General features: G+C 40.0%; 1 protein-coding gene across 3 annotated transcripts; it reads right to left on the minus strand.

Annotated features, from left to right (window-relative positions):
* Positions 1 to 466: 466 nt before the first annotated feature.
* LOC117295386 (aquaporin-10-like) lies at positions 467 to 26,346 on the minus strand. 3 transcript variants are annotated; one of them, XM_033778005.1, is made up of 9 exons: positions 26,215 to 26,345; positions 18,925 to 19,101; positions 13,308 to 13,451; positions 7,855 to 7,981; positions 6,740 to 6,877; positions 5,357 to 5,475; positions 4,330 to 4,547; positions 2,935 to 3,124; positions 467 to 812 (listed from the first exon to the last, which is right to left on the minus strand). In XM_033778005.1, the coding sequence occupies exons 3-9, from the start codon at positions 13,410 to 13,412 to the stop codon at positions 765 to 767; spliced, it is 945 nt and encodes a 314-aa protein (XP_033633896.1). In that variant the 5' UTR covers positions 13,413 to 13,451; positions 18,925 to 19,101; positions 26,215 to 26,345; the 3' UTR covers positions 467 to 764. The 3 variants fall into 3 exon arrangements, with proteins under 3 accessions (XP_033633896.1, XP_033633898.1, XP_033633897.1); XM_033778007.1 differs by having other exon boundaries at positions 2,931 to 3,124; XM_033778006.1 differs by lacking the exon at positions 18,925 to 19,101 and having other exon boundaries at positions 26,215 to 26,346.
* Between the last annotated feature and the right edge of the window lie 208 nt (positions 26,347 to 26,554).

Here is a 26,554-nt window from a genome sequence, read left to right on the forward strand (position 1 = left end):
TATATATTTTGTTGGAAATTAGAATAAAGAATGAGCTCATCTTGAAGTTGTAGAACTCTCTCAATGTAAAAAAGTGAACAATTTACATTCTTGTCCGAGTGGTGTCAGATTCGCTCTGGTGAAAACGAAAGTCAATGGGAGACTTTCTGGGACGATAGAGGGCAGCAGACTTACCGGGTAAATCCATTGTTCTCAGAATTATGCGCATGTTCAGAACTACGTAAACAATGGAAATTTACCCGGTATGTCTGCTGCCACCTAGCGTTGGAAAGTCTCCTATTTGTGTCACTCTCTTTGAGTGAGTGTGTATGAACTTCACACTCGATGAAGAGTGACTCTAAATCGAGTTGAAAGAATCAGTCTTTCACTCTGTAAAGAGTTGTCCACCATATGGTGGTATACAGGGGTGTCGGAATATAGGTTGAGTGGTCGGAATATAGGGGTGTCGGAACATAGGGGTGTCGGAACATAGGGGTGTCGGAACATAGGGGTGTCGACATAGGGGTGTCGGAACATAGAGATGTCGGAGTATAGAGCAGTCGCCTCTTTGGAAGAGTGGTTTGGAGGCACATGGACAAATTGTGATTGATTGTTCACTCTTTAATTTTGAGAGAGTATGACGACCTGGTAAATAAACATTGAAACTAAACTGTTTTTGTTTTTAAATTACTGAAGACCCTACTTGTGTTTTTACAATGCAATTGGAAGATAGCTGCATCAAGCATCCCTGAATATCTTGCGTCCGTTGGCATAATTTTCTTTTACTACAAGCGGGCCTTATTCAAGAATGGATCTTGTTCCGTCTTTGACCCCTGAGGTAAACAGTGAGGACAACAAAAAGAAGAAGGAAATCAAATTATTAACCAACATATTCAAATAAACCAACACCAAATTAATAATGAAATGTCACCGAAAATATTGCAAGAGTTGGTTAAAGAGTCTATGTCAGATTTTTGGCCCCAAACATTAAAAAATATTTTTTCTTTTCGAGTGAATGGTATTTCAAAGAGTATCACCCGCTCTAACGAAAAAAAGACGCTTCTTGAAGCGTGTGTGTCACGAGAAAGAATGCTGATACGCTAAAGTGAACAGAGTGCTAACAAAGGAATTTGACTCGACTCAAAACATGCAAAACGAAACTGAATGGCCGAATTCTGAATTTAAAACGCAGTAACAACTGAAGAGGCAAACAGCTTTAATTCGAACGCATGAAAATGAAATTGCCGAATTTGACCGAGAAAACCTATATTAATGGTCAGGAACCATGAATTTTTTTTAAAACGCTTCTTATATAACACATAAGAATTGGTCACGTGATATATTGTCGGCAAAAATTGAGCACTTTATTTCACTGCTACTAATAATTGGCGGACTTTTTCAAGCAATGGCTCAAATGAAAGCTTGTAACTTTCTCGACCCCCATGAAAATACCTATTGAATTTTAAATCAAAAATTTTGGGTCAAATCGGCCAAAAATCTGCCATAGCATATTTAACTAAATAAGGGAATATAAGCAAGTTGGTAAGTTGACAAATAGGGAGACCGCCAACATTTGGCTAAATAGCTCAGTTGGTAAAGAGCCGGCACATTAATCCGGAGGCCGTGTGTTCGAGTCTTACAATATTGTTCTTTGCTTAACCCCGAATTAATCAAAATATGTTCCGAAGGACTACTAAACCATAACTGCGCGTCACACACTAGTGTTGCGACACACTGGTCAACAATAGATGAAGTGACAGATTAAAGACCTGAACATAACTTCCTGTCATAAATTTTGAAGCATTGTCAGACGAGATTCAAAGGTGCAGTTATGTAAACACAGTTGTGACGTCGCACATATTTGTTCAGGGTGTATACCTGACCGTGACGTCAAACTGAATTGCGGGTGTTACATCATTCTTTATGTCCGTTACTTTTTTATTACAGCAGCTTTATGATTTAGCTCTTTATGAGTACAGCGGTCACTTGTATGTTTGTGATACCAGACAGCCACAAATTCTCACAAGTTCGCAAAATTGTCTGTACACTAATAACACTAGCTGGTGTAAGTTGCATCACAAGACGGTTCTGTGCAAGCCTACTCACGTTATATTCAACATGGTATTTAATAAACTGCCACTTCAATTGTATTATTGGTGCAGGAAGATCTTATTGAGTTTGTAAAACCATAACATCATAGGGCATAACTTTACACACGTTGCGACACTTTTGTTTGGGTTGAGATCTGGATTTCTTTTCCCCAACAGCGCCCGCTAGTGTTTTTTTTTCCCATATTAATGTTGCGGTGCGGAGCGTGAATAAGCCAATTGCGAGTGAGATTTGAATAATGTCTGGTGCAATGACTTGCTTGGTCCCAAATTACCGCTTACAGTTGAATTCCGCAGACTCCAGAGACAGTTGTTATGTCAATTGGTTCGGCGAGCTTTTGCGTAGTTAGGAGACGGCGAATGCCCATATCATTCTGAATGAATGTGTATGGCACACTAATACCAGGGTTATTGCTCATCTGGAGGTTGCTAAACAAAAGCTTGTCCGGCCCGAATCATGTGTAATAACGGGTGCGTTCGTTTAGCTTCCCTATTTTTTCCCAGGACGAACGTGGGTAATTATCTGCACGTCACGTTCGTCCTGGAAAAACAAAACGCCACACGCCGGGTCGACCCAGGGAAGCTAAACTAACGCACCCAATATAGTCTCTAAAGTCTGCGGAATTCAAACTTAAGCGGTAAAATGTGACAAAACAAGTCATTGTACCAGACATTATTCAAATCTAACTCGCAAATGGCTTCTTGCGATAGTTGAGTAATTGAGTTGAGTGAACATCGCTTTGCACCAAGACTACTTCAAGTGTAGTAGATCTAACAAAGCACAGAGTCAAATCCCCCACCACCCGGAAAATGTTCAAAGCTCAGAAGGTTTTATTTACTGACCTACCAACTTGATATCATCATTCTGATTTTGGTCTGTCTCACTTTTCTTGATGTATTTGATATCATCTAAATCGATGTCTTCGTCGCCTGTAGGGTGATGCATCTCAACCATGAGGCAGTAGAAGTTGGCACCAACGATGCCTCCAATGGGTGGAATAAACAGAGGTATCCACCACCAGTGAACTCCTCTTGGCCTAAAAAAAACTCAGATGAAACACGTTAACCCTAGTGAATGACAACGAACTCTTGGGCAATTCCTGTTATATCAATACGATGGTCAATTTATCCAAGAGCGATACTGTTCTCAACGATATAAACTTAGGCACTGAAAACATTGGTATAATTACGTAAAAATAATTGTTAGCAATTCATGACACTTACTTGGTAACAAGCAATGGAGAGCTGTTGATAATACAAAACATTGTGAGAAACGGCTCCCTCTGAAGTAACGTAGTTTTTTGAGAAAGAATTTTCTACGAATTTGACTTCGAGACCTCAGAATTAGATTTTGAAGGGCTCGAAATCAAGCATCTGAAAATACACAATTATCTCGCAACTTCGACGACAAATTGAGTTCAACTTTTCACAGGTTTGTTTTTCATTCATATGTTGAGATACACCAAGTGAGAAGGCTGGTCTTTCATTAATCTGGTTGTGTGTAGAAAAGTGAACTTCGATGGAGTGAAGATAAGGAAGGAGGTTTCAGTGTTAGATGTCGGAAAAACTCAAGAAAATTATTCTGGGGGAAACCCATTGCGGTCAGATACTAAGGCCTGAAAACCCAATCCATATTGAGCTAGGTTCTAACTGAACGTGGGCAATGTATTTGCTGAAAATCATATTTGCTCAATTGATTTGGACATACAGAGCACATCCTAATTTTGCACAAAATACCCCCAAATAAATGGTTTGGACCACAACTCAACATTTCTTTTCGCTGATTTCCGCGGAAGGTCATATATGACGTCATCATTATTCGGATAGATTCGTGTAACGTCAGAGTTGGGACTGATGTTTTAAAACCCGTAATCGCGCAGTAGTTTCGAGAGAGCCGTTTCGCTATCACCGTGAAACAGAAAATTGTACGACTTGTCCACAAGTCTAGCACTGCCTTATTGGGTGCGTTCGTTTAGCTTCACTGGGTCGACCCTGCGGTGCTCACTCGGGTGAGAACCTGACAAGAGCTAAATCGAACGATCACACTCGCCCTCTCGTGGTGACGGCATGCACCTCAGGTCACCCCAAAGTGACCCACTCCACAAGCAGGGCACTGGGGGCTGACCCGGGTCAGCCCCGTCACCTCTATTCGAACGTACCGGGGCAGACCAGGGAAGCTAAACGAACGCACCCTCTATTTATCATTGCTTGGCACAAACAAATAACGTGCCGCTATACTTACATCCACACTTCATTCCCATAACCAGCAATCCACGTCAAGAGCCTACCGGCAAAGTCCCGAGCTGGGTTCATGGGCGAGCCGGCATTATGACCCCAAGCCAGGATGATCATTGCCACGGCCAGACCCACGAAAAAAGGCTCCATTCCTTTCGTCGGTTTGCCGTTTTTCTCATCGAAGAAGACGAGGGTGCAATAAAGCAGCAACCCAGTGTTGACAATCTGCAAGATGTAACGGTGAAAGACCAGTGTCAGCAAAATGAACTTTTATAATCGACGATTTTGCCCAGCTAGGTATTTTGTCTTCTTTTTGGGGGGTCAAATAATGGCCCCCGGTTTTTTTTTTTTTTTTTTTTTTAATAACCCCAAGGAACAAAACCAAAAGCATGTTCCCAGAGCGTGGAGAAAATATCACCACCGAAACACGTTTCGGCACAATAATATTACCAACGTGAAGAGACGAAGCTACACTGGCGCTACATTAGCATGGTTATTGTGGTGCATTTTACATCGATGTCAATAAATTAAATGGTGCGACATTTTGTCAATTGCCTGTGTCATATTCCCATACTGAGCTCGGACAAAGTCTCCGGGAACAGACTTCCCTATGACACCGGCAACTTTCATGGGCTGGAGGCGGATGGTTCAACAGAGGGCGTTATCAGAAAATGTCTATGTACACAGTATTGGGGGAGGGTTACGCAGAATCTCCTGCCACACCGGTAGGTAAAGATGTTTATGTTTTTACCCCCCCCCCCCCCCATTTTACTTGTAGTTTTCTCGACCAGTCGCCTCAAAGAAAATTGTATTATAGGCTACGTGAATCAGTATCAACATACATAAGAAAATACCATGGTCAAATGATTTACTATGATTCATTTCGATTCTAAGTTGAGAAATGTTGACAGCTGGCAAACTACTTCAAACTTTCTAAATAGATCTTTTATTTAATTACTCTGGCTACTTATACTGTCTACCATAAATTCTTAGTTAATTATCCATCATGACTGGCTAATTGATGGTTTGCTCACCTGCTCCACGGTACCGACCCCTACACCAAAGTACGGCTGTGGGTAAGTACAGAAGATTCCACCGGTACCAGTAGGCCCAAATACCGTCCTATTTCCCCCGTCAAAATGTTCAATGGCCGCTATCAACAAATAACAACATCTAATTTATTAATTACGCGTTATTTCTTTGTCAGAAGTAAGGAGCCCCCCCCCCTCGATTAGAATATTAACAACGTCATAAAAAAAAAAAAAAAAAAATCATGAATGACTGGTAGATGACAGTGCTCATACAATCTAGTCTGAAATCTTGAACAATAAATAATGTAAAAATAATTTCTGTTGAAAGAAGCAATTTTCTACGAATTTGATTTCGAGACCTCAAGTTTAGAATTTGAGGTCCCAAAATCAAGCATCTGAAAGCACACAACTTTGTGTGACAAGGGTGTTTTGTTCTTTCATAGTTATCTCGCAACTCCGAAGACCAATCGAGTTCAAATTTTCATAGGTTTGTTATTTTATGCATATATTATGCTGAGATACACCAAGTGAGAAGACTGGTCTTTGACAACTACCAATAGTGTCCACACTGCCTTTAAATTATTCCCCTTGTATTTGAAGTCATATTTGAGAAAACTGTATGTGAAAAACTTTTAAAAATTCCAAAACCCCAGCTGATTTAGGTTGTTTGTCAGAGACAACATCTTAATTTACACGGCTTGAATGTTGTGAACGGTGGTACCTTTTTAACAAAACATAAACAATGTCTGCGTGTGCTACTTTAAGTCAGCTCTGTACCATACTCAATATTCTGTGACAGAATGTCTTTTTGGTGTTTTCTACGAAGCTGTCTAAGGGACATGGTGAAGAAATATTCCTTCTTTCTGAAAACCCATTGGTTCTCCTTCCGTACTTATTCTTGTTAAAGGCAGTGGACACTATTGGTAATTACTCAAAATAATTATTATCATAAAACCTTTCTTGATTACGAGAAATAGGGAGAGGTTGATAGTATAACACATTGTGAGAAACAGCTCCCTCTGAAATGACGTAGTTTTCGAGGAAGAAGTAATTTTCCACGATTTTGATTTCGAGACCTCAAGTTTAGAATTCGAGGTCTCGAAATCAAGCATCTGAAAGCACACAGTGTGTGTGACCAGGGTGTTTTTTCTTTCATTAATATCTCGCAACTTCGACAACCGATTGAGCTCAAATTTTCACAGGTTTGTTATTTTATGCATATGTTGAGATACACCAAGTGAGAAGACTGGTCTTTGACAATTACCAACAGTGTCCACTGTCTTTAATTTGTTTGGGTGTGAGTTTTGTTTAATTTGTTTGGGTGTGAGTTTGTTTGGGTTGTTGGAATGTTTGGGTTTTGATGTTCTGTTGTTATTTACTACTTACGGTAATATAGCCCGAAGACGACGGAGGCACCGCAGAAAGCACCTACTAACTGAGCCATAATCCACAAAGGAACACGTCGCCATGGAAACTTGCCGACCGAAGCTAGACCAATAGTTATCGCTGGGTTGACATGACCACCTAAAAGCAACAATAATGGTTTAATGAAAGGCGCCCTCTGTTGGTGTTTCTAATTTATTCCACACCACAAAACCTTGAAATTGAACACATGCAAACCAACGCAGCGGAGAGAAAGATAAGTGTGCTTATGCGCACCGACAAACGAGGGCGTCTTATCAAAGTGCCAACAGGCCAACATTAACAAAAATGATTAACATAAATCGTTGACCACTGTTTGCTATCTATATGATGATTGGCACTGGCCTCTTGTCACCCAGCACACGCGGGTTCGAGTCCAACCCGAGTAGAATTAGTGGGAATTTTGTTCTCGTAGGATTCGGATAAGACTGAGTGTGCACACATAAATCGGTGTATGGTAAAACTAAAACATGTTTGGTTTAGTATCATTATTGTCCCCGATGCAAATCAATTATTATGCAATCAATATTTTTTAAAGGCACACGGTGCCTTAATATTGGGCGATTTGGGCTATAAAAACCGTTCGCTATGATGTTTGAAAGATGTTCTAAAAGTAGATGAATGATCACACAAAAAGTACATCGAAATTGTGTATTCCCCTTGAATACTTCGTGAACTTCGTAGAACCACATTTTTTTACTGCACAAAATGGCAGACCACGTTGTTCACGAAGTAAGAATGAACATTTTGATATACAATTTGAGTGAATCTTAATATTCTCCATGTACTGTTAAACATCTTTCCAAACCTTATTAATTTCTCACAAAGTTTTAAAGCCGAGAAGCTCCAAATCCAAAGGCAACAAATCCCTTAATAATAAACAACATTATTTATAAACGGTAGTCGCTAGAGCATGATAAATAAACATCCATATCTATCTATAACGGAACTTGTTTATATTATGGAACCATAAAATGGCACATGGTAAAACTAACATTGACTTTTATTATTGGCTGACAAACATGCAGCACCCTAAAATAATAGTGCATTTGAAAACCTTTTATCTCCTAGTTTCCTACCTGACACAGCTACTCCTGTGTAGATACCAAATGCGACTCCCATACCGGAGGTGAAGGCCGTAGAGACGGGTGTACCTGACACCCAGCCGCTCACTATACCACCGGCTAGGCCGCCGTCAACAAAAAGCTGTCAGGATAGAAGCCAAAAACACTGCTTTAGTTATTATTGTTTATAGTGATATAATATTTATGGGCCTAATTCAATTTCAATTTTGAAGGATCTTGTTCTGAATCCCACTTATCTGATTGTGGTGATCTATATACATGTGTATAACAACGTCCCCAGCATATCAAACATAGAAACACACATCGAATCAAGTATTGTTGTGTTCCGATCCTGAAGGCAATTTTTTTTTCTGGGGGTGGGGGTGGGGTGTGCGGGGGCAGAAGGACAATGGGCACATAGTGCACGTCTGTCCCTTCTTTTTTCCAAGTAAAAAGCGACTTTTATGAAACTTACTAACAAGTTATGTAAATGGCACAACGACAAATACATTTCTAACAGGGCATTTTGGTCGTTTTGCTCACACGCTATTCAACTTGGCATTATTATTTACAGGGGAAAGTTTCGTTTTTGTTGTTATTTTCAACATAAAAGCCGACAATCTCGGCAACTCTTGGGGATTAATGAGAAATGTTGAGCCATGATTGATGGTTCTAAGATTTTCATGATGATCGAAAGGTGAAAATTAGTATGTTAAAAATATTCCATTAATAAACATTTTGACATGGTATGAAACCATGTCAGCTCGTTCTGAAACAAAAATTAAAATGGCCGCCTAATTTCCCATAATCCATTTAATATCATCAAGTGACACATCACTAGCACTCGATTTCAGTGGAAATTATTATTGAGAAGAGGAAAATCATAAACAATTGAAACCGTTTGACCCAACGTCAAGCAAAAGGTTACCCGTGGTAAAAGCTGCCCCGGTAAGCAGTTCTTTTCAGGGACCTTATATAGTTAAATATTGATACAATCAGAACAAAATTGCGATCGGGTGCAGTGTTCAAAAAAAGCTACGGGTAAAACAAAACCAGTGTATTGTGCAGTTCAGCTCGACGAAGACAAATGTTTACTTTTGTTTGCAACGGAGGCCGGTTAGAATAAAAGCTCAAGAATAACATGTTCAGATTAAAGGAACACGTTGCCTTGGATCGGTCGAGTTGTTCTTTGAAAAGCGTTCTGTAACCGTTTGTTATCAAATGCATATTATGGTTAGAAAGATGTTGTAAAAGTAGAATACAATGATCTACACAAATATGCCTCGAAATTGCGTGGTTTTCTTTTTACCTCGTCGATTAACACGGTTGGCCATTTATGGGAGTCATCTTTTTGACTCCCATATCAGGCCGACCGTGTTAGTTCTCGACGTAAAAGGAAAACTGTGCAATATTGAGTGATACTTGTGTGGATCATTATATTCTACTTTTAAAATATCTTTCTAATCATATGCATTTCATAACAAACGGTTGCAAACGCTTTGTATAGACCAACTCATCCGATCCAAGGCAACGTATCCCTTTAAAATTAAATTTGAAACCCTTAACCTATGCCGGGTTTGGATGCAAATATCTCGGAAGTAAACATTATTTCCATCTCAAGAATTCGTGAAATTAAAATCCCCAGGACACCAATTGGTCACGTGACACTTCCCGAGCTCCAAGCACAGCAGGATGAAAACATATAATGTCAAAATATAGAGTCTTTGTTGAGAAACTGATAGCCTTTGCACTTATTGAATCCCTGTTTGTGTTGCTGGCCAATAATTGTTGATATGCCCATATTTGGCGCAACATTCTCACGCAACTGAAATGGTGCAAGCTGCATGTGCTAACATTTATCGTTTCATCGACACATTAAAGACACTGGGCACTATTGGTAATTGTCAAAGGATCAGTCTCTCACTTGGTGTATCCCAACATATGCATAAAATAACAAACCTGTCGAAGTTGTGAGATAATAATGGAATAAAACACCCTTGTCACACGAAGTTGTGATTTCGAGACCTCAAATTCTAAATTTGAGGTCTCGAAATCAAATTCGTGGAAAGTGACTTCTTTCTCGACAACTATTTTGGCACTTCACAGAGGGAGCCGTTTCCCACAATGTTTTATACTATCAACCTCGTCCTATTACTCGTCACTAAGTAAGATTTTAAGCTAATAATTATTTTGAGTAATTTATTACAAATAGTGTCCACTGCCTTTAACGAACATGAACAACATTTAAATCAAATAACCGATCACAACATGTGGCAGGGGTATTAAAAATGTTCAAGTATTTTTGATGACATCCATGAAATAAATGGTCCTGTTTGCCAGGGGGTATGGGGAAGTATTGCATTGGGCAATGACACCGTAGTAAAGCCCTGGGCCCAATTTCATAGAGCTGCTTAAACACAAAATGTTGCTTAAGCAAAAAAAATCATGCTTAGTAAATTCAGATTACCGGCCAAGACCCCACTCAATTGTTATGCTAAGTAAACAACAGCTAAATACCAGTTACAAGCAATGTATATGGCATGAAATTTTGGCCGGTAGCATGTGTAAATTAAGCAAGCTATTTTTTTTGCTTACGCAGCTCTTTGAAATTGGCCCCTGGTCATACTTCCTGTGAATGCTAAGTGATTTTTAACGTCACATGGCTGTTTTCGCAGCGAATATTTTGCAGGAAACTAGCACAGTTCAGCTGTTGTGTGTCAATATTATGCGAATTTGTGACGTCAAAATTCGTATTGCAATCGTATTCATATTCGCGGGAACTTTTTATTTAGAGGGGGTATAATTCGCCAGGCCATGGGACTCCCCATATCAAATTGAGCAAAAGATACAATTTCAATAGTCAAAAAAATAATGATAAATACCCCTTTACTGTAAAATGCTGTGTGAATATTTTTGTTGTGTTGGTGAATACTAAGCATTTTTTCACTCATTTCCATGGGAGTTTATTTAGTGTTATGCACCCACAGGGATTATGGAGGGGTTTAGCGGATTGACCCCAAACCCTTTTCGTTTGACGAATGGGGCCGCAACTGGAAAGTTATACAAGTAACAAATTGTTATTTTTTAGAACTTTTGAATTGTGGATATTATGACAAAAATTGAAAATTTCCCCTGAAGACCAATGTAATATTGGCTGCTAGTCCCTGGTGGAATGTACATGGTCACTCTCTTTTGTACAAATAAAAATCGCACGAATGGTACTGCGGTTTCCTACTTGACGTTTTTTGTGGGATATTTCCTAATAAATTTAACTAAAGTTTGTTTTTTGGGGTCATCAATCTCTATGCGAAAAACGTAGCTATTTCATCGCATCTTCGTTCTACTGACGTATTCGGTAGTCGTATAATGGTCGTCGACAAAAGGGAGGATACCTGCACGCACGCGAACAAATTCGTGAACGTAAACGTCAGCAACTTGTGTTGTTAAGAGCTCACGATTTTAGCATACGTGAAGTTACCATTTTTCCCCTCAGGTACGTACATGCAGACATCATACGTGAGCATGAATTGAGCCCTAAGTGGTGACGTCATCTAGAAACAAAACATTTTTATTTGTTCGCGTAACGTGCATCTACTCTCGCTTATGTTTCTTTGAGCGACGTTAAACCTCAGGGGTGCGATAAAACAACACCGCAAGAAACGCTCAGGTAACGTTGTCTCAATGTTTATATCAGTTGTCATTTTACGTGCAAACACCGCTGCTGTTAACATTGAGTCACGTACGGATTGTGTTTATATAAAGGGGAGTCGACTATAAATTTCGCTGTTACACCAACGTCTGACGTTATACCATAGTTGTGAGAACGTCAAATTGTTAGCTGATGTGTACATGGCTGCTCGATTCATGCAGGGCTAGGGACCGATAGACCATTGACTTCTTAGCAGGATAGCCGCCGAATATTGACACGATTATTTAACTCTCAGTTTTTCCTCTCTTTCATTTCCCCGCCACAATAATAAAGAATGTGTATGAACTTGACGGGTGTTTTCTGCTATTGTCAAGAGATTAGTGGGTCATAAGGTCATTTAGTTTTATTTTCAATAACATGCTTGGTGTTTACCCCCATACGGGTTTCAATATTTTCTGCCAGAAAAATCCAGTAGAAAAGACTATAAAAAGTGATTGTATTTTGTGTCCACAATGAAACTCTTTACTCGCTCCCACCCTCGCTCTTCCTTTATCTATTTTCTCTGCTTGTTTATAGAGGCACCAGCCAGGAATTGACTGGGGTCGCTGTCCTTAAGCTCATTTGACTCCACTGTGCTACATTCAAACTTCCTTGTGGACTTTTGAATCTGTGGTATATCGCACCTGCCAAGTGGCGTCACTTTAAGATTCGCATCCCCCGGTTAGCCCATTCAAAATATATTTTATTTGTGTGTACGCATGACAACACAAGCAATGTTTGCAATGATACAAAAAGTCAGGACTCAATGTTTACAACTACTTGTCTATGTACACACAAATATTAGTTGGGTATTTACCGCAACTTCAGAAGTTCTGTAGTAATCATGTGAGGTTTTTTTCGGCAGCACCATGTGTAAACCTCTTCTACTGAGTAGAGATGGTTCCGAAAAGAACCGAGAAACCCACGGGAATCCGGGGAGATTCAGAATAGAGTCGGAACGCAATCACCGCGACCCACCGCGACAGACATTTAACGACTTGTCCACAAGTCTAGGATAATCACGATCAGAGCATACTGATCGAAACCTCGAGTTGCTGGGTGGTTCTTTTCCGAACCAACACTCTCAAAATAGTTTTACACCGTAAACCTACTTGGTGCCGTAAACCTACTTGATTACACTTCAAAAATTAATGCAAAATGTCAACACCTTACCTGGTTTATGAGTAATGGGGAGAGGTTGGTAGTATAAAACATTGTGATAAACGGCTCCCTCTGAAGTGGATTAGTTTTCGAGAAAGAAGACATTTTTCACGAATTTGATTTCGAGACCTCAGATTTAGAATTTGAGGTCTCGAAAGTAAGCATCTGAACGCACACAACTTCGTGTGACAAAGGTGTTTTTTCTTTCATTATTATCTCGCAGCTTCGACGACCGATTGAGCAAATTGTGAAAATGTTTACCCAATTGGTTGTCAAAGTAATGTTGCGAGAGAACTATGGAAGAAAAAACACTTTCTGATGCCTTGAATTCAAGACCTCAGTTGGGGCCTCTTATTCAACAATTTAGTGAGAAATTACCTTTTTCTCGAAAACTACGTTACTTCAGAGGGAGCCGTTTCTCACAATGTTTTATACTATTAACAGCTCTCTCTTGTTACCAAGTAGCCTTTAATTTTATGCTAACAATTAATTCGAGTAATTACCAATAGAGTCCAGTGCCTTCAAGACGAAATAATGCATGTTTTTGTTTATTACTCACGATAACGACAATTCGCGCTACGTTTTTGTTAATTTTAACCAAAGAGAAAAAAATACTCACCACCAGAACGAATATTCCCGCCATTTCAGCCAAAATTCCACGAAGGATTTCATTCTTTGTTGTGATTCGGCGACGAACACTGTTTGGTACCAAAGCAACACCCATTGTGTAAAAACCCTGGCCGAGTTGTTGAGTTGTAAAGGCCTGTAATAAAAAGGTAAGTTATTTGCAATATCATAACTTTATGCAAAACTGTGTTTCTTTTTGAATGGAGGGCAGGCCAACATTGTTTGGTGTTTGACTTTTGACCCAACAGCTAAAACGAGAGGTGAAAAACCTTCAACGAAAATAATACCTGTTCCAGCGTACTGCTTTGGAACAGTTAATGACTAATTACTTAATTTATGTGCGCGCACCCTGAGGTACACAGTGTCTCTAGTGCACATACCGTGTTGCATATTGATCGTCAAGTTGGAGAAGGCATCAAAATAACCCTGGGCAGTACACTGGTACATATTAACCAAAACCTTTAAGGACAAATCTGAAGAAAACGGACAAGTTACAGTTTCTTTCACATTCTTGTGTCCAACGAAGCCATGGCGTGGTTGAACTTGAACATGGTGAAGCTTTTAATCATCTTTGTTTATCTCATACCTGGATATTACAAAACTAACGGGAGATGTCTCCGCGGAGCTATAAAAGGAACTTGTCCCGCAGGATGGAGCAAGTGGACAAATCACTGCTACAAGGTTACTGATGAGGCCCTTGAATGGGTTCATGCAAAAGATAAATGCATTGAGATAGGGGGCGTGATGGCCACCCCAAATACTCTGGAGGAGCAGTCACACCTCTTGAGTCTTGCATCTACTATTTGGATAGACTGCAATGATATTGATTTGATTAATTTAAGTGTCTCGACATATTATCAGATATTATGCAGGTTTAGCATGCGAACGGATACGGTTAGTGCGACGGATACGTCATCATTATGACGTCATAAACTACTCGCTATCCGCTAAACGTACAGACGACACAATGGGAGGTTTCGCACGCGAGCAGATACACATACGTATACGTTTAGCAATGCGTAACATACTCTTGTGTATATGTTTGTGTGCGAAACCTCCATATCAGTGTCGTATGTACTAGAGCGGATAGCGAGTAGTCTATGACGTCATAATGATGACGTTTCCGTCGCACTAACCGTATCCGTTCAAATGCGAAACCGTCCCTTGTTACACGTTACGGATATCTAAGCGTATGCGTATGCGTATCCGTTCGCGTGCGAAACCTCCCTAATGATGGTACATGTTCAGGCAATGCATAAGCAGGCAAGGCATAAAGTACTACCACAACGGGAGTTACATGCCGTCTAGAGACTATCGAAGCTTCATTTTTTTTTTTTTTTTTTAACTTCACATTATTCAACCGCAGTGTGTATTCCAACAACCCTGATCTTGCTTGATCTTGGGATACCGCGTACAATAAACATTCTCGGAAAAACACTAAAATCTAAAAAGAGGGACAAACTTAATCGCTGGATTTAACATTATTATCCCCAAAACCTCTCTGAATGACTAATGTTTCAAATCTTTGATGATTTTAATATTGAGATTTCCGCTTTAATTAGCCTTCGAGAAAGACTGTTTGGGTCGTTTTTATTTATTTGCATTTATACCATAGCTCCTTTGATAATATAAAAATATCGAATTATGATGTCTTTATAGCGCACGTTTAATCAATGCGCTTAGTATGTACATACATAAAGAGAGGTTATATTGAAATTAATGAATTGATTCCAATTTTATGTCTACCTTATCTTTAAAGGCACCTGGGTGTGCAAGGATGGAACAACTGATGTTGACTTCAGGAATTGGATGGATGGGCAGCCTGCTGGTAAAGGCCGCACTGAGAATTGTGCTATGCTTTGGGCTCTAGACTGGTCTTCAGGCTGGGCTGATGGGCGATGTACTACTTGGTAGTACCCGGCAGTGTGTAAGCAATCAGTGGCATAAAGGTATACCAATGATGAGTTTGGTTTCGCTAAAGGGCCTAATAATGGTGCATGGAACGTGACCAATTCCATTCGGGACTGTGTGGAGTTCTGGTATCAGTGGAGAGAGTACATATAGAGTCAATGTTTTGTTTATTTTAAATTGTAACATTTTAAATTATTCCCCCCCCCCCATTTGGGGTGTGGGTTTCGGCTTAAAAAAAATTCGCTTAAGCAATTTTATCCCGCTTTTGTATGTAGTTGGTATCCTACATCTTTATATTTTTAGTCTGTAGGCCTATGTATGCATTTGGATGTAACTTTTATATGGGAAACATTTTATGGCTCTGCTTACATATTAGCAAAGAATCGGGAATTCTGTGCTTGAAACGACAACCGTGTTCTACGACTTAGCAGGGACTTTTGTTCTGGTGCGTTTGCGTACTCCACCTACTGGGCATTCTTTATTCACATAGCTAGTGCAGAAATTCGGCGCTTGCAAAGTAAGCAGAGAATTACAAAAGTGCAGAGTTCGGTAGTGAGCAGGGCCCAATTTCATGGCTCTGCTTACCGCCGAATTCTGCGCTTACGATCACGATTCCCCACTTACCGCCGAATTCTGCGCTTACGATCACGATTCCCCACTAACCGCCGAATTTCTGCGCTAGCCTTGTAAGCGTAGAATGCCGAGTAAAGTGGAGTACGCACGCGCAGAAGCCCAAATTCACCGCTAACCCGTGAAATACGCTTGCCGTAAGCACAGAATTCCCTGCTCCCGTTAGCGCCGGTTCCATGCTTACGGTAAGCAGAGCCATGAAATTGGGCCCAGAGCGGTGATGGGGACCTGATGTGATTTTAATGATCTGAAACTAACAAGAGTTAGCCTTATACCATTTCCATCTCCTAGAATGTGAGGTTTTTTTTCTTCAGCAACACCATGGCAACAACAGCGACAACGAAATCATTACTCTTTCAGCTTGAAAAGTTCCATTGAAATTTTGAAGGTCAGAAGCGCACGTTGAATTCACATTGATTACTAACTGCGGCACACTTACAATGACCTCAATAATTAAGGGATGAAAAGGGTAGAGACGAGTTCTTAAACGGCCGTTGAAAACCGGCAGGGTCGAGAGCGTTTATCACACGGCCACGACTCTGCCAGGTTTTAAAGACAATGGACAATATTGGTATACACTTGGTGTATCTCAACATAGTTATGCTTTAAATAACAAATATGTGAAAATTTGAGCTCGATTGGTCATCGGAGTTGCGAGATAACTATGAAAGAAAAAACACCCTTGTCACACGAAGTCGTGTGCTTTTAGATGCTTGATTTCGAGACCTCCAGTTCAAAACTTGAGGTCTCGAAATCAAATTCGTGGAAAATTACTTCTTTCTCGAAAACTATGTCACTTCCGAGGGAGCCGTTTCTCACAATGTTTTAAACCATCAACCTCTCCCATTACTTTGAAACGCAGCAACAACTGGAGAGGCAAAATAGCTTTAGTTTGAACGTATGAAAATGAAGTTGACTGCTCATTTGCCGAGTTTGACCGAGAAAACCTATATTATTTTGAATATGTACAGAGTCCCTCACAAAAGGTAGTATATCGCATTCAGTGATTTTAAATAAAATGTCACACTTCGACGTCACGCTTCGAGGCTAGTAGGAGTGGCCTCTATTATTATAGGTCAATCCCCATCTATAATTACCTTTCACACACATTCATTTCACACACAGTCGAATCCTACATAATTAACGTTAAATGCAGTGAAGCAAGCAGACGACCGATCTTAAGCTGTGCTTTGATTGATCCGATGTAATGTTTGTCAGCTGCACTCACATCACCCTGGACCAATTAAAATACACATATGTAAATGAACGTCACTGCATGTTTATCCAAGACATCATTGTATCCAATGAAATCACTGGTTTGCTTTGCCAGAAGGCCTACGTTGGTTATTCTTTCCCTGGTTGGCTAATGGAAGATCTGACGATGTTTGCGATACCTTCCCAACATTCAAAATGTTTAAATCTTTTATGATCCATTTGAATCTTCACACACCAAACCGTCGAAGGTGACATTCTATTAAGTATTTGGCCTCCAACAAGAGTCTCCAAAGGCACTTTATAAAGCATTTATGTGATTGTGCAATACAATTAAATCTATTCTTTCTGACACCAACCATACACAACATGTAACTCGGCAAATTCCGGACCAACTCCAGAAGTAACCAGGGTGTTTTATTTTTGCAGAGAAAGAGCACGGCTCACTGTTCATGCAGCTATCAAATACAATGAGCAATTCCAGCCATGGGCTGTCGTTTGGCTGGCTCGAATCCCTTATTACGTATTATGGGGAAAATGTGATCATTAAGTGTTAAATATTTGCATTGTTACTAATATTGTTCACAACCTGCGAGTGTTAGACCGTCAAAAAAAACAAAGCTGTAGAAAAACTTCCTCCCCGATAGGAACGAACTTTGATTTATTGGTTTTTGTATCATTCATTGTTTTATGATTGCAATGTTTGCACAACAGTGTGGATTATCAAGTTGTAATTAAGGTGTTTCATTTCGTTTCATATGTTCTCGTTGGGAAGCTAAGGACTCTCGGAAAAGCAAAACTTAATCATAGTATGATTAAGTTGGCTTTTCCGAGATATCAAGAACCTAAATGTAGAGAAAACAAGGAAGGAAGTTTCTGTTTTAGATGTTGGCGGAAATTCCCCGAAGATTTAATTCCAAAGAAAACGCGGGCAATCATACAGGGACTGAAAACAGAATCCAGATCGTGCACCGTTGGGGTTCGAACCAGGGCCCTAGAGGTTGAAGGCGAGGAAAGATACCACTGATGCTAACTCGGCCATCCGGTGGTTTCAATGCCATCAAACGGTTTCCGACGAGCACCTACACTCAAAATGACCACCTTAAAGCAATGTGGTGCGATTCGTGAAGGCCTAAAGCTAATGAAAACCAAAATGAAACATCTCAACAATTTTTAAGCGAGGAATCCGAAATTGTATTAAAGACATGGACACCTTTGATAGTTGTCAAAGACTAGTCTTCTCTATTGGTGTATCTCAACATATGCATACAATTACAAACCTGTGCAAATTTGAACTCAATTGGTCGTCGAAGTTGCGAGATAATAATGAAAGAGAAAAAACACCCTTGTATCACACGAAGTTATGTGCTTTCTGATGCTTGATTTCGAGGCCTAAAATTTAAATCTGAGGTCTCGAAATCAAATTCGTTGAAAATTACTTCTTTCTCGAAAACTACGTTACTTCAGAGGGAGCCGTTCCTCACAATGTGTTATACTATCAACAGCTCCCCATTGCTCGTTACCAAGTAAGGTTTTATGCTAATAATTATTTTGAGTAATTACCAATAGTGTCCACTGCCTTTAATTTGATGTGCAATGATATACAAATGAGAACAATTTTGTTTTATTGTGATGCAATTTTTAAATTTGTATCATTTTGTTACCGATCGTTCATATTGTCGCAGCGTAAACAAATCATTGTCATGGCCGTGTTTATTTTCCCACAGTGAGTGTGCAATAAAGTTGTAATATCTCTCTGTTTGTCTGTCTTTCTGTCTGTCTAATCTATAACTCACTTCGAACATCTCAAACATACGAGTGCTTCAGGAAAACTTTAGGCCTATACTACGACTTACTTTACCACAAGTGGTCCAATGAGTGGTGTAGTGCCCTCACTGCACAGGAAACTCTGTCTGAACAGCAAGATCTTTCTACGTCTGGTGCAAAGGCAAGCCAGACCAGTGTGTGCTCTATGGGGGATCGAGCAGTGATTTTAACGCATAGCAGACCGAGTGGGTTTCCGCTGGTCCGTTCTGTGTGATTAAAGGGCCAATTGCAGTTCAAGTTGATAGTGTCAAAACTGTGTTATGCAAACAATCTAAAGTTGTGAACCTATGCATACAAATTACAAGGCTCCACAGCAAATGATTGTTGAAATGTTTGACAGGGGCCTTGGCCTAACCTCTTAGAACTGCCTGTAAGTGGCTAAAGCTTACGCAATTATTTGCAAGATACCGTACAAAGATTGTGAATGTGATGTGGTATTTTGGCTGTTCGCATAATGGTGTTGTGCTTAGCTAAAGTGCTACACTATAACTGATTTTGGCTGTCGAACCAGGGGTGGATTTCACAAAGAGTTAGGACTCGTCTTATCTCGAGTTAGGACCAGCTACTCGTCCTAACTTAGGACTATCCATGCAATTTGTATATCTTATAGGACTAGTCCTAAGTTAGGACTAGTCCTAACTCTTTGTGAAATCGACCCCAGATCTGTCTTAGGGGAACATTGCCACCACTCCTGGGGTGGATTTCACAAAGGTAGTCCTAATTAAGGACTAGTCCTAGGCAATGCTAAGAGATAGGACCGGTCCTAAGTTAGGACGTCCTAACTTAGGACCAGTCCTATCTCTTAGCATTGCCTAGGACTAGTCCTATAAGTTAGGACTACCTTTGTGAAATCCACCCCTGGAGCACGGGGCGGAAACAGGGTTACCCCTTTCGCAGTATCCAAGAGGATGTAGGCATTGGGTATCATTCATTAGTAGTTGGTGAGTTCTAATGTATACCTCTTAACCTTTTACGAAACAGTTATTGTAACGTGCTTTGCTCAAGGGCACAAGTTGTCATTACCGGGATTCGAACCCACAATTTGCTGCTGACAACAGCGCAGCTTGGGTCTGATGAACTACAAACGGCTTGTTCTAAAGACACGCTATAGCTTTGTGTGCTGTAAGTCATTAGCCACTTTTGGTAATTATTGTCAAAGACCGATATTCTCACTGTGTATCAAAACCTGCATAAAACACACATCTGCGAAAACGTACACTGAATTGGTCATTGAAAGTGCAAAAGAATATGAAAGAAAAAACATCATCATTGCAAAAATTAATTTGTGTGCTTCCAAATGCATAGAAAGTGTTAAATTACCTCTTTCTCAAAAACTACAGACGAAGACGTTTGTTACTACAATGTGTTATCTATCATCTGCTCTCAATTGCTCGTTACTATTAAATAAGTTTTTATGCTGACAACTATTTTGAGAGATTACCAATATTGTCCAGTGCCTTTAAGCAGCTGTATGAGATTATCGATTAGATATCGATTACAACATTTTTTGTTACCATAAACATAATAACAATGAAAGAGCTCAAACGGTTTCACCAACAGCTGCATTATTTGATAATTGAGAATGCAGCGCTTATGTTATAATTAAGAATTGTGTGGATAGTAGAATCAAAGTAAAAACTAACAAGTAAGTTCTCTTTAAAATGACAAAACCATTGCTAGATTGAAAAGTACATAACCAACGAAACTTCATTTTTTTGTGTTCAATAGATTCGTGGAATTTGTTTTCTTCTGTCGAGGGGCTATACAATGCGCAAAGCGTGAATTACGTTAGTCCCATCGGTATTGACTTGAAAGGACATGTCAAGGTACTGAATGATTTGTTTGTGATCTCCATGCTATGGAAAAAAGTAGATGGGAAAATAGCATCTGATCGTCACAAAAAAACGTCCGTTTGAATAATATCCAGGCAGGTCGACTGCTGAGGAATGTTCAATCAGAATGATAGGCAGTAGCAACGATCCGTAACCTTTTATAATCTGTGCAATAAGAGGCCATGACCACGTTTTTTTTAATGTCTGGTTGTAGATGTCAAAAAGTGCATTAATTTTGGTGCTCGACACGTGAGCTGGTGCCCTTCCTACAAACTGTGACATCATTGTGTTCTTAGAATGGAGGAGAGCACCAGACTTGTTAATATGGCGTTTGGGAGAGACAATTTCAATCCAGGTGGAGGGGGGGGGGGGGGCAAATAGAAATCGGTAATGTAATTTTGTACTGCTGAAAAGACAGACTAACACGACCGTTGTTCTTGAGCAGGGTTACAATAAAATGAATGTGCACATCTGCATTGTGTGTGCAATGGTTTGGGTTATCCATTTTTGTCAATCGGGTTTTACTTGGTGTTAGACGCTCTTTTAATGTTGAGTTAGTAAAACTATGAAACCAGAAGGCTTAAATACAGTCAATACATACACACGTTGTGACTGGTTTGTGCCAAGACTATCAGGTAAAACATGAGGTTGGAATGTGGCAAATTGTAGGTGGATGGAGACAGTGCATGAAAACAACGTAGGATGGGACCGCGCTCCCGAAGCACCGCTCTCTCTGGACACTCTGCACATTTTTAACTGACACCATGGGTGTTGTTGTTGATGTTGTTGTTGTCGTTGTTGATGTTGTTGCTGTTGTTACAGTGGGCGTTGTTTTTGTTGTTGTTGACGTTGTCGTTGTCGTTGCAGTTGTCGTTGTCGTTGTCGTTGTCAGTGTCGTTGACGTTGTCGTTGTCGTTGTCGTTGTCAATGTCGTTGTCATTGTCGTTGTCAATGTCGTTGTCGTTGTCGTTGTCGTTGTCGTTGTCGTGGTCGTTGTCGTTTTCATGGTCGTTGTCGTTGTCGTTGTTGTTGCGATCCGATCTGAACGAATTTCATTCACATGATCTACAATGGCACAGATTTGCATTATGCCATAAGATGAAAGAAAAGGGCACAAGTTCACATGTAATAATGTGTACGGACCACTGCACACTTAGCAATCCCACAGAATGATTTTGGGTTTGGGGAGGTGCTGTGTCCTTCAACACTTGCATTCCATTGGGATTAATTTCTGCACGCAATCGTTTTTTGTATAAGGCCAGTTTGAGTTATTACTGTTGATCTAATATTGACCCTGGATGACTCCCCCTCCCTTGGGCATTATTCAAAATGTGTAAAAATTTGACGCGAAGTCATAAATCAATCACAAATCTCATCTAAATAAACAACAGTGATGATTTATTGACCGTAAGCATTGTGTGATTTTTCGAGAAACCTTTCATAAATTTTCACACAGGTGCCTCAAATCCTTTTGAACAATAACGTTTAAACGGTCTTTTTTTCTTCCATTCTCTCGCAACTTACGACCAGTTGAGTCCAAGTTTTCACAGGTTTGTTATTTTCTGCATAACTTGGGACACACCAGGTGAGAATACTGGTCTTTGACAATTACACAAGGTGCCCAGTGCCATAAAGTAGCTCACTGTGAAATTGGGCCCAGGGTTCGTGGAACATCTGGGGATTGGGGTGAGCAATAGAGACAAAAAAAGCGACTTCAAATTTGGGCTTGTGGAGCCAAAAAACGAACATGTGGCTCGCGACCTTGCGGAGCAACTGTAGTTCGAGAAAGAAGTAATTTTCCACGAATTTGATTTCGAGACCTCAAGTTTAGAATTTGAGGTCTCGAAATCAAGCATTGAAGCACACAACTTCGTGTGACAAGGGTGTTTTTTCTTTCGTATTTATCTTGCAACTTCGACGACCAATCGAGCTAAAATTTTCACAGGTTTGTCATTTAATGCATATTATGTTGAGATACACCAAGTGAGCAGACTTTAGTCTTTGACAATTACCAATAGTGTCCGTTGTCTTTAAATGAACTACATAAACAAAATGCAACTTTGTGATTAAAACAGAATAGGAAAATGCCAAACAAAACTTCAACTATTCATTACCATTGGGGCCTATCTAAAATGTTGAATTTAAAAACTGAAATTCGTTTTTCAGTCATTTTCAAACAATATTTAATGGTACCTTCAAAACCCTACATAAATTGCCCACAAAACGTTCCTGCCACAAGAGCTCATGAGACTTGCTGACCACACGGTTACTGAATAATAATTATGCTGTTTCCACAAGGGTGATATAAACTATTAAGATTTGTCATCTTAAGATCTGTTTTGCCCATGAGCTGTCGGTGGTTGCAGCTGCACCATGAAGACATCCTTGTTTTTGAGTCGATGTCCTCGGTTCTAGCACAGAGCTGTCCTTCCGTCGTCTTCAAAGGCCCACAGGGTGTATATTTTGTGATTATTTCAAAAGTAAGTAACCATTAAACTTATTTTCGTAATGGAGGGAGCAATGAAGACCCATTAATTTGTACAACACATTGTAAGAAAGTAGTCCATTAGAAGTAAAGAAATGGGGTAAACAAATTAAACCCTATAGAATTTGAATCCGAGAAAGGCTTCAGGCAAGGTGACACCAAGCATGTGAAAGCACATTATTCTGTGTAAAATGGTTGTTTTTTCTTTAAACTTTGATGACCAAAACTGAGACAAAATTTTCACTGCTTCTTTAAATTGTGTTCATAATGTTGGGATACACCAAGTGGGGATACTAATCTCTGATAATTGCAAGCAGTGTGTATACCTGGTTAAAGCTTGACTCGTTAGAAGTATATGCCTATTTAATGCATGTGTATACATGTATTTTGAACTATCGTAGCTGGGAGTGTCAGGCCGGCTTCGTACAATGCTGTACACATAGAATAAAAGGGTATACCCCTTTATATAGCATACAGTGCAGCAATGCTAAATATTAAAAATATGCCACGAAAAATACTTTTCATAGTTTTGGGTTTTTTTTTTTACAGTAAAGGGAAAACCATTCATTGACTCTTGAACTTAAATTCTCTGTTCAATTTAATATAGGCTGTCCGTCGAGTAATCCCCCCTCCGAGCCAAAACACCCCTACACCACCAGTGTATTTTTTTCCAAATAAAACGTCCGAACACCAATAAAACGTCCGAACACCAATAAAACGTCCGAACACCAATAAAACGTCCGAACACCAATAAAACATCCGAACACCAATAAAACGTCCGAACACCAATCTTGAAAAATAATTCTCTACACCTGACATTTTTTTTAAGGACCCAATGACCAAAAATGCAACAAGTTTAAAGTCAACAAACCCTTGGTACAGAAGTTCTGCACAATCTTACACTAAATTCTGTGGGGGTTCTTAACTCTGCTTAACATGTAATTCAGACGTGCACGCTTCACGATCGTTTATTGCATTTCAACGAAGCTTTACGTCATCCTTTCAAAATATCAGATGTCTACAACACACTCTAACTAGCGGGTGAGAGGATCCCATGGGACATGCACCATGTCTGGGCCAGCATGACTTGAAACTTGTCAAAAATACCTAGTTAGTCAAAATGATATCCGGCTCGGTTCAATTTCTCAACCAGTTCCCAGGTCAACCTGACGCAGAGATGGGTCAAGCCATACGGGACCTGGATGAAACCTGACCATTTTTTTTTTGAGTGCAGGGCCCCGTTCATGGTAGACTTGATTCAAGAAAAACGCCCCCACAATATTAGCTATCACGTGCCCTAACTTAACGAAGAAAGATCACAAGAGGGCGCTGTTTGTAGCTGCTATCAGGACGACTAAAAAGCCACGATCAAAGACTTGGAACCAAGTCTACGTTCATGGCTCTGCTAACCTTAAACACAGAATTGGCACTTACGGAAGCAGGTATATCTCTGCATCGCTAAGCAGAGCCACGAAACTGGGATTATTATCTCGGTTTGACGTCATCACCCTGAAGAAAGGCGTAGTTATCAGTTATTAGCCTACCGCGCGAGATTTGCGGTAGCACCAGCCAGCAAATCTCAATAGTGTCGGTTTTCGCAGAAACTACACTACCTCAAAAAAGCTGTCCCAATCCTATAGGCTCTATCTCAAAAGAAGATGTACACATGGTGCTGTATGCGACCGTAAACCTCACATTAAAAAGGCCTTTACGCGTCATTTATAGCCGAACCATAGGGGATAATTTAATTCTCCATGGTTGAACCAAATGTACTATGAAACAGCATCCCCAAATTGCCCCGCTTGCCTCTCCCAAATGAAAATGTGTTGTTCTCCACTGCGACAACACCCGAATGGAGGGCTCACATTAACGGCTTAGAAGGATCACTGGTTACAAAATTCAGCCAAAATGAAATAGGAAATTCCGAAAATAAACTACATTACCCTAAATCACAAGGAGGGATAATGTATTCCTCCATGGTTGAACAAAAGCACCCCCAAATTGCCCCGCTTGCCTCTCCCAAATGAAAATGTGTTGTTCTCCACTGCGACAACACCCGAATGGAGGGCTCACATTAACGGCTTAAAAGGATCACTGGTTACAACATTCAGCCAAAATGAAATAGGAAATTCCGAAAATAAACTACATTACCCTAAATCACAAGGAGGGATAATTTATTCCTCCATGGTTGAACCAAATGTACTATGAAACAGCACCCCCAAATTGCCCCGCTGCGGCTTGCCTATCCCAAATGAAAATGGGTTGTTCTCCACTGCGACAACACCCGAATGGAGGGCTCACATTAACGGCTTAGAAGGATCACTGGTTACAACATTCAGCCAAAATGAAATAAGAAATTCCGAAAATAAACTACATTACCCTAAATCATAAGGAGTGAAAACGTCCCATTGTACACATGTACAAACCCACGTTAAGGGATTTTATATTTTACTGAATTGAAAAAAAAGTTCCGGTAATTTTGCTGCCGGAAAAAAAAAAATCCGTATTCCTGCAGCAAAATTACACGGACAAAGTTTTTCATTCCGTAAAATATAAAATCCCTTAACGTGGGTTTGTACATGTGTACACGGTTGTGGCTGAAACTAAATATGTACTTACATGCACTTTATTATGTGTAGGTGTTTGGGCAAACGTGGTTGGTTGTAATTACGCTAATTAGCATAATTAATATTTACATATACGGAAAACCCGTAAAATAACGGCGAAATTTACGGAATAATTCACTTTACGGAGTCCGTTAAAATACGGATACTTTTTACAGTGAGGCTATAGTTGCACAATAATGTGTTACGTTCAGCCCTAAAAGGTTACAGGCCTGACGTCTTTGAGTGAGAAAGACATCTCTATACGTTATTTTAGAAGGGCTGTTTTATACCATCAGCTATCCATACCTCGTTACCAAGCAAGTTTGTATGCTAACAATTATTTGAGTAATTACTACTAGTGTCAAGTGCCTTTAAGTAGTCTTAAAAACAACTTACCCCAACTACTTATGAAGTTCAAGGAAAGTTTGATTCGCTGAAATTTGAGTTTCTACGCTCTAGCTACCAACCCGGGTTTGTTGTAGAGAAAGGTGTGCCGTGAATATGACGGAAAAGCAGGCATGTAGCATGAAGGAAACGTGACCCAGGAATGATTTCAATTACAAACTTTAGCCTTTAATACTGCACAATGGGAATTTTACTTGCCGAGTAAATACACTGCAGCTGCATTCACACCGGCCAGTGTGGCAGAAAGGGTTGGGGTGCGAATTGAGCCTGGATTTATAAAGTAAGCTCATTGAAATATCTGTCACCCCGTTTGAGCATTTTGCAGTCGTAT

Source organism: Asterias rubens, chromosome 10 (assembly GCF_902459465.1).
Source record: "Asterias rubens chromosome 10, eAstRub1.3, whole genome shotgun sequence".
In the NCBI taxonomy this organism is placed as follows: Eukaryota; Metazoa; Echinodermata; class Asteroidea; order Forcipulatida; family Asteriidae; genus Asterias; species Asterias rubens.

Coding starts and splice junctions, on each gene's coding strand:
- LOC117295386 (XM_033778006.1), bottom strand. CDS start 13,412: ATGGGTGTTGCTTTGGTACCAAACAGTGTTCGTCGCCGAATCACAACA. Junction 5,476..6,739: donor CGTCTTCGGGCTATATTACC/GTAAGTAGTAAA, acceptor ATTTGTTGATAG/CGGCCATTGAACATTTTGAC. Junction 813..2,934: donor AGAATGATGATATCAAGTTG/GTAGGTCAGTAA, acceptor TGTTTACCTCAG/GGGTCAAAGACGGAACAAGA.